The sequence below is a fragment of the Vitis riparia genome, chromosome 13 (assembly GCF_004353265.1).
Source record: "Vitis riparia cultivar Riparia Gloire de Montpellier isolate 1030 chromosome 13, EGFV_Vit.rip_1.0, whole genome shotgun sequence".
Classification (NCBI taxonomy): Eukaryota; Viridiplantae; Streptophyta; class Magnoliopsida; order Vitales; family Vitaceae; genus Vitis; species Vitis riparia.
The window spans coordinates 16,002,005-16,014,000 of record NC_048443.1 but is presented as its reverse complement, the minus strand read 5'-3'; the positions used below and the strand labels follow the sequence as shown (position 1 = coordinate 16,014,000).

At 38.8% G+C, this 11,996-nt stretch overlaps 1 protein-coding gene across 1 annotated transcript in view; it reads right to left on the bottom strand.

The window, feature by feature from the left end:
• Positions 1–1,161: 1,161 nt before the first annotated feature.
• Positions 1,162–11,996, bottom strand: part of LOC117928171 (uncharacterized protein At2g38710-like) — a 50,090-nt gene continuing 39,255 nt past the window's right edge. Inside the window, exons 3-5 of the mRNA XM_034848055.1 lie at positions 3,044–3,158; positions 2,323–2,416; positions 1,162–1,682 (exon numbers count right to left, since the gene is read on the bottom strand). Of these exons, the coding sequence (XP_034703946.1) occupies positions 1,480–1,682; positions 2,323–2,416; positions 3,044–3,158 (412 nt within the window). The 3' untranslated portion in view covers positions 1,162–1,479. The remainder of the gene's footprint in view (positions 1,683–2,322; positions 2,417–3,043; positions 3,159–11,996) is intronic.

Below are 11,996 nucleotides of genomic sequence, written 5' to 3'. Positions count from 1 at the left end.
GCCATAGACACTGTTCAATGCAAGGTATCATTACATGAGGCCTTGGTCCCACATGATTATAATCAACATGATGACATTATCACAATAGGTGTCGGTTGTTACACATGAGTTAAAGAAGTAAAAGCTAAGAGTTAAAAGGGAAATGTCAACTGTGGTTTCCAAGTGTTGAAAGGTATTTGGTATTACTTAATTTTTAACTATTTTTCTATTTTGATACAAAAACAATCTTTAATTAAATAAATTCTTTTATCATCTACACTAATCATTAATAATAATATTATTTTAATATTATAAATAAATTCAAGTAAACGTCAATTATAAAATGTTCCAATAGGCATATATAATGTATGCTTTACCCTTCAAATTAGTCGGTTCTTATGATCTTAAACCATTACAATATGACATTCATATTGAGTACAAAACTCATATTTCATAAATCATTTGAGGGGCATTTCAAATATATAAAAGGGTTAACATGGTATTTCACATATTATTTGAGTGCATGTTAGGTAATTTAAAAGATTGGTAGAGAAAATGCTTTTGATTTTTTAAAAACATTTTGAAATACCACCCCTACATGGCAATCATCCATGTCAAAATAACTCTCATGTAACAATCATTGTTGTTAGAAGGCCTGAAATCAAATCCTAAATGGATGTTTTTGAAAATGCTTTTATGAAACATGTAATCAACTTTAACCTTTTTGGAAAGTTTCGTTAAACTCAAATATGCTTTTTGAGTTCATAACATGGGAGGGATGGAAAAATAGCAATCAAGGAACCAAAATAGCAAAAACAAACCACATTAAGTAGTTGAGAAACCCAAGTTGAAGTTCTGGAGTCATTTCCTTAACCATTCAAAGATCACAGTTGGAACGTTTACCCAGGAGTCATTCATTGCCATATTTGAATGACTTGATAAATATGAAAATAATATATATATATATATATATATATATATATATATATATATATATATTCTTATGAAAATCAAAACTCACTCTTTTTAAGATCTGAATTTAATCTCTCCCACACATGGTACCATGACTCACCCCATTTGCATTCTGATTCCCATGCCCTTTCCCATTTATATTGCCCATGCCAAACATAGAGATCACAAATCAAACATTTATACGGCAGAAAAAAAGGGGTGAAGAAAGCAAAGCTAAATAAGCACACAGCATGATAAGTATAGATTATAGGATAGAAGTTTTACACCAGTACAGCTTTTCCAGAGAAGCTGCCAACTTAGGAACAACACCGGAACATCAACTTAGATTCACAACAGGAATGTTTCAGGGTTCTCTTCAAAATCAAAGGAATTTGAAGAATAATTTAGAGACAGGTCACAATGATTAATGAAGCAATCTGGGTTTGAAGATTAGCAAACCCATTCCAAACCAGTTGCTTTTAATGTAGTTCTTTTAGTTTTAGACCAAGCTAGTTTTTGGCCTGAATGAAAGCTGTTTGGAACTATCAATTAGTTCCCGGGTTTGACCCCTGCAATTGTAGGAGCCGCGCCTCTGGTAGTTTTGACATAGGAGGCATACTCACTGTAGTGCATGGTAAATAATGTACTCTGGTAACGGGTCAGTCGTATACGCTTGCGTTGGGTCTCAGTGATGGTGCCATTATAACCTGCCTTCCGCATCAGTGAATCAATTGCCTCCATCTTTGTCCAACCTGAATCCAAAGTATGCCCACATTGGAACTTAGTTTGATCAGACAAAACAGCATGCCTACACAGAAGCAGTTAAATGGTTTTACTACCACAAAAGCTTTACACACTTCAAAGTCCATCCTTCAGGACAACAAATCCCTCCCAACTCCATGAATGTGCCCAGAAACTAGAGCAACTTTGACTTGGCAGATTCTTTAAACTTGGTACTCCTCAAATTTTCACATTACAATATACAAATAAAGTAAGTTCTAAACTCTGCTGAAGCCCAAATTTATACTTTTCATGTTTCAATTATACATAATGAAATTAATTTAAAAAGGGTATTTGCCCACTCAGCCCCTTATCCACAAACATAACCAACCAAAACCACTAAGCATGCCTAAGACCAAGAACTGACCCCATTATACACACGATGAACTTCAAATAAAAAGAAAGAAAAGATAAGGCAATCCCACTCTTCAATTTCACATAGCATTTTATTTGGTATGGATCACAGTAAGAAGGTTGAAGTATAAAGGATAAAAGAACTACCAATAAAAAAGAAGAGAGCAAAGAGCAATTCCACTCTCCTAGATGAGAGCATGCTATTAAGGTTTGCAGTATAGAAAAGTAAAAGTATAGAGGATATGGAACAAAGCTAACCTTCATGGGCAGCCACCTCGGGCAAATATGTGGCACTTCGCCTTGTATTATAGTCAGGATCAGTAAACTCAATAATTATACCATGCTTTCCAATCTGCAAAAAGAAATTAATAAATTATGACAGTGGGAAAGAAGAGCAGTAAAAAATCCACTATCCAGAATTCATTCATGCTAAATTTAGGAGCTATTTTCCAATGTGCAAGAAGACAATTTATCCCATAGATGATATTCCATTCAGCATCTGACTGGCCAATTCCATAATTGCGGGTGGATAAACATAATGACTGCACTTAACCAAAGAAACAGGCAAGAGAAAGAAGAAAGAAACAAAAACTATATCTCCGATTCCATGGTGCACAATGTAGAAGAGCTTACTGATCTAATTCCCACCAAGATTCAAAGCCATCAGCCCACCCTGATAACCCTGACCATCCAAACATTATTATCGTGCATTTGAAAGCAACTTCTAGGGAATCATTTTCTTTCAAAACTTTTAAAACAACTTCTCCATCATGTTACAAGTTCAATAATTTCAAGCAAACTCACTGTTGCAATGAGCCTGTCCTAGGAACACACCATGTTAATGCACCAATTATTAGGATCAAGCTGTTGAATATTTGAGGCTGAGATAATTCATCAGGCAGCTGATCAACACAGTATAATAGATGGAACCAACATGCATTGCGAGTTCCAAATATTAAAACAAGGAACAAACCCATACCTCCCAATCAAGGTAGTTGAGCCCAGTTTCATAATCAGTCAGAATGGAAACTGTACATTCCAGGTAAGGCAATTCTTTAGCCTGTATAGGAGGGAATCGACGGTCCCTCAGAGCACTGCAAGATATTACAAATGAACACATAAGCGGGTGCTTTAGATGGCATGAAAATAGGAAAAAAAATGAGTCAAAACATTAAACCTAGCAGAATAAACATTTTTCAATTAAGCCAATCTTATGGCAAATCCATGTAATGAGTAGCAATCACAAACAACTAATCAAAATAAAACAACTAATCAAAATAAAACAACTAATCAAAATAACTAGAATGCACATTGAAAAGAAAAACAATAATTCACTACTAATCAAAGCATCAAATTACTAGACAATGCAAAAAGCTTTTCCCCCTGTTTTTCCCTTGAACTAGTAAGCATTCTGAATCTTTTGGTATTGCATCATCAAATCAACCAAGTTACACATGGGACTACACTTTGGAAACCTCCATGAATCAGTTCATCAAAGTTGTGCAGGATCAACAACTAGGAAAACTCATTGAATCAGTTCATTAACTTATCGTCCCTTGAGTCCATTAACTTCAGAGTCATCATCTTTTCCTTTTCATCCTGCTACTAATCTGCCACAAGGTGAGAGAACCGAACAATCAATCATTTCCGAATTTCTGATCATAAAAGACTCAGTTTTGCCAATAGTTTTAAAAGGTGTGCTTAAAGCACACCTAGGCCCAAGAATAGGGGGAAAAATGGAGGAGAGCGAGAGAGAGAGGGCTGGAGAGAGAGAGAGAGTGAGAGTGAGGGAGGAGAGCGAGCAGATCTGTGTGCGAGCGATGGTGCGAAAAATATCGGGGGCCTGGAATCTCGGAACAGCCGGTGGAAGAGCAACTTCGAGGTGGAGTCGAAGACCTTCGAGATCGAGGTAGAAAGGAAGAAGGGCAAAATGCAAGTCATCATTGTGGAAAGGAAACGAGGGGTGTCCTCGTGGATTAAGATGGGTCCGGACAGCCTAGGGTTTGTTGTGGAAGGTTTGGCTCTGCGCATTAAGGATACACGAACAGGCAAATGGGTTAGAAATTGGAGGGAAAGAGGGAGGACCTACTCACTGTCGTGAGATGAAAATAAGGGAGGATGCTTCATCCGGTTGGGTGTCAAGGATCTAGAGAAGAAGAGGTTCAATATTTTTATCCCTAAAGGAAAAGGAGGGAAAGGGGGTTGGATTGCTATGATGGAGACACTTAGGGCGTTGGGTGTTGCTACGGAGAGGAAGGAGTGTCAGAAGGACGAGACGATGCCGGTGGTGCCCAGTTTGGGGAAAAGTTTCGCGGAAGTGGTGAAGATGCAAAATCGCAATGGCAGGTCAGTGGCTAGGGTGGAAGTAAGCCACAAGGACCTTTGCCGAAACCTAAAGAGGTTGGATCAATGCCTTGTTGGATCAATGCCTTGTTGGATCGTGGGATCCAAAGTCAATGAAGGGGGATGATCTAAGAAGTTGGGGGAACCAAATGGCACGATCTTGGGGGTTGAAGGGCAACTTAGGTTTGGCTAAGTTGGAAAGGGCAAAGGTGCTGATGGAGTTTGAGATGGTTGTTGAAGCCGAAAAAGCTCTAAATCTGGGAGGGATTTTGGTAGGGAAGATATTTCTGTGACTAGAGAAATGGAACCCTAGGACGGGGTGTTTGTTGGAAGGAAAGGAGAAGAATGAGGCTTGGGTGAGAATTGTGGGGTTACCCATTTCTTTATGGGATCAGGACACCCTCAGAAAGGTAGGGGAGAAATGTGGGGGTTTCTTAGTGATTGATACTCAGACGGAGAGGCTGGAAGAGTTGCAGTGGGTAAGAATCCTGGTGAAGCTAACCGGCGAGGAGATCCCTAGCATGATAGAAATTGGGGTCGAAGGGGTGTGTTATTCGCTAATCCTATGGTGGGAGGTAAGGCCGGTAATGAGAGTGCTGCCGGCAGAGAGGAAGGGGAAGAACAACGGTGTTGAAGGAGAGGTTGAGGGTGACGTCTCTGCACGCACGGGCAAGCGTGTGCTGGAAGAGGTGGACGACACAAGGATCGAGACTCACCTGTAGTCTACTGATGGGATGAGGGGGCAGACAGGTGGGCCGGGGCTCCTTTGGGCTCAGTCTCAAGGCCCATTTGGGCCGTTATTGGGGGACCAGGTGTCAAAGGACAGCTTTGCTGTCCACACCTTCCTTATTTTAGCCCTTCACACCTTCCTTATTTTAGCCCTCCACACCTTCCATATTTTAGCCCACACTTGCTGTCCACACCTTCCTTATTTTAGCCCTCCACACCTTCCTTATTTTAGCCCTCCACACCTTCCATATTTTAGCCCACACTTGCTGTCCACACCTTCCTTAATTTAGTCCACCCTTCTTCTTGCAATAAGAACAAAACTTCTTAGGGCAAGTGGCAGCAATATGCCCATATTCCTTGCAGCAAAAACACTGCAAGTTTTTAGAATGCATAGGTGGTCCGCGGCCTTGGGCAGCATAAGCTACAGTTGTCGTCCCGGAACTGCCATGAGATTGCTCCAAAATAGCTTGAGTACTAAGGCGTTGCTCTTCGCGAAGTAACTCACCAAAACAAATATCAAGAGAGGGAACAGGAGATCTATTCAGTAAAGAGGAGCGGACAGATTCATATTCCGGACGTAGTTTCATAAGAAACTGATCACGCCGGGTAGTCGCGTGAATAGTCTGAATAGTTGAAAGAGCAGCAATAGGAACATCCGTTGTAACCAAATCAGCATATTCATGCCAAAGAGTCAAAAATGCTGAGTAGTAGTCCTGGATGGAAAGACTACCATGTTGAAACGTGGCAATCGCATGTTCTAATTGAAAGCGACGAGCATCGTTATCCTGATGATAAACTTTCTTCAAATAAGCCCACATAGATTGAGCAGAGCGATGGGGCCGCAAGTGGGTGACAATATGAGGCTCCACTGAACCAAGAAGCCAAGACATGATGCGTGCATCAAGCACAGCCCATGAAGGAGAAGACCCAACATCCTGAGATTTGTCAAAAGTTGATGGTTTTTCAACATCCGTGCCATACTGTCCTTTGACACCAGGAAGGCCTACAAGGGAAGCTTGGCCCTACTGGGGCCTATCGAAGCTCTGACTTGGGCTTTGGGTCCGGTGGGTGATTACTACCAAAAAGTGCTATTTTGTAGACCTAATTATAATGGTTTTAAGCACCTTTGTGTAGTAATCATATTCATTTAACCCAATTAATTCATTAAGGTCCTTAGTAATTGGTTTTAACCATTTTGTGGCAAGTTTACATGTTTTTATCAGCTTATGAATCAATTCAAGCATGCCAAATGATGGAGGAGCTAATTGGACAAGTTAAAGCAAGGATTTTGGAAGTTTACAGGCTTGAATTTCAAGTGGAAACACGAGCACAAGCAAAGAGAATGCAAAGAGGAAAAACAAGCAAAGTGAAGAGGAAAACAGAGGACAGCAGCTGCAGTCTTCTCTCGAACTTTTGGAGCACTTCCCGAAGTCCATTTTCTACATGCTATATACCATTTCAAAGCTCAGGAAGTCAAGAATCCAACGCTTCAAACCGTGTACAATTTGGAGCTGAAATGAGGAAGATATGGCCTTCGGAAGACAACTGCATCAAATCTTGTGAAAATTTCGCAAGGTGAATTTCTCCTTGCGAAATTTCGCAAGGAGAAATTCACATTGCGAAAATGCCAAATCTCCTCTGTTTCTCCACGCACGCACCACCGACTTTGAGATATTTTTAGCTTGATATTTTCTCATGTAAATTCCTTTTGTAACCTTGTATTCAGCCATCATAAGGCTTTATCTTGTAATTTTGCTATATATAGAGGTGCACAACACCTCCAAAAAGGGGATTTTGGAAAATGGACGGATGGGGTGATCGATCCTTTGTAGATTAAATTAAAATTATATAAAGCTCTGTTTTCCTTCTTTTCTCTTTTCTTTCTCATTTTCTTAGTAGCCAAACAGCCTCTGAGGACTTTTCCTCAGAGGATGGTTGGCTAAAACCTTTAAGTTTCTCAAAGCATGGATGTTATGTGATGGCTTGGATGCAATCCCATGGAAATTTCTCGCACCCGGAAGGTAAGGTAGTCGTTTTTCATTAATGGTTCATTAATGTAAAGTTGGGTTTTTATTTCCTTTGGACAACTTCCAACGGCCAATACTTGATAAGCTTTTGGATTTCTATCCATTAGTTATCTCCTACGAGCTATTGGAAGGTGAGGTTTTCAATTCCAAGTTTTGCATTAATCCATTAGAACCAATTTCAATGGCCATTGAAAGGTGAGTTTATCACCTAGAATGACTTTGAGTTGCCAATATTTGGTAAGCTTTTGGCTTTAGACCATTAGTTATCTCTTACGAGCCATTCAAAGGAAGTCTAAGGTGAATAACCATTGATGAAATTCACTACCATCTGTTTTGTCATTTTAAAGGATTAAAACTTGATTTGCTAAATCCATACCGGTTCGGGAAGCAAGCATCACCATAGTTGCAACCCCAACGCGAGGAGCCTATCCTGAGATTTCCAATTTGCATAAGAGCCAGAGCATAGCTATCCTATCTTTGAGAAACTTGTTTTTACACCCTTTCATTTTAGTCTTTAATGTTAGCTTAGATTAGTTTAAATCTCTCTAAAACATTTTCATCTTCTTTTAAAGCTAACATCCATAAGAAAATCACCTATTTTCCTAATTTGAATATCACTCGTGTTTGCGAAAACCCTTCCCAGTGAACGATCCTAGAACCACTATGCTATAGTAGCTTGGCTACTTTAGTAATAGTATTTAAGGTATAAATTTTGTTGATACGCCTTTAAAGCTAAGCTACCATGAGTAGCATCAAATGGCGCCGTTGCCGGGGAAGGTGCCACAAGCACAGTGAAGCAACCATTAAGGGTAACTTGTGATCTTCATCACAAGTTTGGTGAGTTTTCTTCTAATTTTTTTTTTTATTAGTTTAGTTTTTATTTAGTTAAATTTTTTATTCTCTTTTCTTTTATTTTTGTTTTAATTTCAATTTGTGCATTCCTTGTTGGATTCGAGACCAAGAGGGAACCTTGGTACAAGTTGAAGAAAAGAGCCTTAGTTGAATATCATTTTTTAGAAATGGAAATTCCACATGAAGATCAAAGCTCTCATTATGATCATGAGAAGGACAAAGTTGCTTATTTATCCATGAGGGATCGGATTGAATTAGGGAAAAGGCAGGTTCAACAAAGCCAATGGGGTAGTAAGAATGCTTTGAATGAAGACATGAGCATGAAGGCAAAGCTAGCATCTATGGCTAGAACGATAGAAGAGTTTGAATTGAGAAATGTGCATACTGAAGCACAACCACAAGCCATGCCAACTTCATTTGAGTATGTAAACCATCCCAACCTTACAAGCCAACCTCAACATCAACCGAATGACAAATTCGCATATCTATCCATGAGGGATCGGATTGAATTGGGGAAAAGGCAAGTTCAACAAAGCCAATGGGGTAGTAAGTATGCTTTGAATGGAGATGATTCATATGAGCATACGGTAGGGGAGTGCCCTACCATTCCAACTATGAGAGAAATGCGCGGTTACCAAAGATCCTACACCTCAAGTTGGAATAAACATCCCAACCTTACAACCCAACCTCAACCTCAACCATCAATGAGTACATCTTCATTGGAGCAAGCCATTTTGAAGATAAGCAAAGTCATGGAGGACTTTGTAGGTGAGCAACAAAAGATCAACTCTCATCTTAATGAAAAGATTGATAATTTGGAGAGTTCAATAAATGTAAGAATGGAGGAGGTTTATAATGATCTATCACTAAGGATAGAAAAAATTCAAGACTCCATTGAGAAGCTCACCAATCTCGACATAGCAAGGGGGAAAAGGAAGCTTCCTCTTCAACCCCACCATAACCTTCAAGGAACCAATGCAAAAAGATCAAGGAAAGTGTTGATGATCGACATTTTGGTGGGGGATTGCTATGACAACTCTATGGACCAACCTTTCATTGAAAATCATAAGGTTCAAGATGATAAAGGGTTACTTGAACCCTTTAAAGTATCCACTTCTCCAGGGAAGAGAAGAGAAACGAATTTCCTTGGACCAAATGGGAAGGATGCCAATTTTGTTTGGGATCCAGGGGGATTTCAGCATGAAGTGGGTGTGTGAGTGAGGATGAGCTAAATAGTTCATCTTCTTTTTGGGGTACATGCTATCAGCTTCATTTAAATTCTATGCTTTTTTTTAAAATTATGCATGTTTTAGTTTGAATTTTTAGCTTTAATTTAGTTTTAATATGTTTTTAAGATGAGTTTTGAAGTGTTCATGCAGGTACGAAAGCTCACAAGCTCACAAATGTGGAGAAAAAGGTGAAATAGGGGAGAAATATATCTAAGTCCAACCTTAAAAGCCCATTTCGCAACTCAACAAGCAAGTTGCAAAATTTTCGCAAGGTGAATTTCACATTGCGAAAATTTCGCAAGGTGAATTTCACATTGCGAAATGCACATTTTGGCAAGATGCCAAATGCAACCTCTCGGGATTGCACTTTCGCAAGGGGAGTAACCAGTGCGAAAATTTCGCAAGGTGAATTTCTCCTTGCGAAATTTCGCAAGGAGAGTAACCAGTGCGAAAATTTCGCAAGGTGAATTTCACCTTGCGAAATTGTTTTCAAAGTCAAAAATCTCCAATTTTAACACCCCTGCAAGCTACATTCAAATGCCATTGCAACTTATATGAGTATACCATCATGGCATGGACCCTTTGAGCCTTGTCCTCAGCTGCTCAAAGTGGGGCCCACTCATCATTTTTGTAAATATTTAGTATAAATTCCTCTCTCATTCAATTTTTGAATTTTGAAAAAGGTGGTTCAACCTTCTCAACTCCAAGTCCACATCACATGAGGTACCACTTCCTTCCTCCTTATTTTAGATTCAAACATTGAGGACAATGTTCATCTCGGTTGGGGGAGAGATGAGGAAGTAAGTATTAGTTTAAATTTTTATCATACTTAGTTAAATTAGCTACTTTTTAAATTTTTAAAATTTTTGCTTTAAACTCCATGGATATTAAGGATTAACTCTCAAAATTAAATGAGAGAAGTCGAGTTTCAACTTGATTACATGAGTCTTAGAGTTTGTATTATGCTCTTCTAAAAGTTGATGAATTGTTGAAACTCCCATTGCATGCAAACTTATCTCTTCCACCTTAAGCTATTCGCACACACATACATTAGATTCCGGTTATAAGATGTGAAACTATCTCACCCTCTAAGCTTGAGAAATCATAATTTGACACCTTTAACCTCTCTTTAATAGTGTTGGGACACCTCATAAAGACCAATGAGTCTTTGAAAAAATAGAAAAAAAAAAGAAAAAGAAAAAAAAAAGAAAAAGAAAAAGAAATATATATATAGAATAAACTTCTTTGCTTGCCTTGAAACCTGAGCATGGTCCGAAGGGGTGGCGAAAGCCTTTAAAGCCTGGTGCCCTAAGCCTTTATTGGTTGGGAGTCACCGATCCTCTGCTTGTTACATGGGTGAATTGGTTAAGTTTAGTAAGTGAAAGAATTGTGAATAAGAGGTGCGTTCCTAGCCTATCAAGAGATGGTTAATTTTGCTAAGCTTAAAGAAAGACTTAGGTTGGGGGAGATGATAGTTATCCATACTATACTCGGAAGCTAATCACATTAACACTTAGCTTTTAGTGGAAGAATTTGATTTGGATCTTTTGAGAGTGAAAATTCTTTTGATGCTTAAACTTGCATAATATCCATTCTTTGTACTCTATGATCAAGTGAATGCTTTGACAACTCTTATTATAGGTTGAGTTTCACATCTTTATTGATCCATGGATGTCCATCATGCCACTCATATCATTTTTTGGAGTGATTTGCATGATCCCTTTTATATATATTATTATAGTTTACTTAGTTTTTATCTCCTCCATTGCTAAGGGACTAGCAATGAGTCGGTTGGGGGGTGTGATTACTACCAAAAAGTGCTATTTTGTAGACCTAATTATAATGGTTTTAAGCACCTTTGTGTAGTAATCATATTCATTTAACCCAATTAATTCATTAAGGTCCTTAGTAATTGGTTTTAACCATTTTGTGGCAAGTTTACATGTTTTTATCAGCTTATGAATCAATTCAAGCATGCCAAATGATGGAGGAGCTAATTGGACAAGTTAAAGCAAGGATTTTGGAAGTTTACAGGCTTGAATTTCAAGTGGAAACACGAGCACAAGCAAAGAGAATGCAAAGAGGAAAAACAAGCAAAGTGAAGAGGAAAATAGAGGACAGCAGCTGCAGTCTTCTCTCGAACTTTTGGAGCACTTCCCGAAGTCCATTTTCTACATGCTATATACCATTTCAAAGCTCAGGAAGTCAAGAATCCAACGCTTCAAACCGTGTACAATTTGGAGCTGAAATGAGGAAGATATGGCCTTCGGAAGACAACTGCATCAAATCTTGTGAAAATTTCGCAAGGTGAATTTCTCCTTGCGAAATTTCGCAAGGAGAATTCACATTGCGAAAATGCCAAATCTCCTCTGTTTCTCCACGCACGCACCACCGACTTTTGAGATATTTTTAGCTTGATATTTTCTCATGTAAATTCCTTTTGTAACCTTGTATTCAGCCATCATAAGGCTTTATCTTGTAATTTTGCTATATATAGAGGTGCACAACACCTCCAAAAAGGGGATTTTGGAAAATGGACGGATGGGGTGATCGATCCTTTGTAGATTAAATTAAAATTATATAAAGCTCTGTTTTCCTTCTTTTCTCTTTTCTTTCTCATTTTCTTAGTAGCCAAACAGCCTCTGAGGACTTTTCCTCAGAGGATGGTTGGCTAAAACCTTTAAGTTTCTCAAAGCATGGATGTTATGTGATGGCTTGGATGCAATCCCATGGAAATTTCTCGCACCCGGAA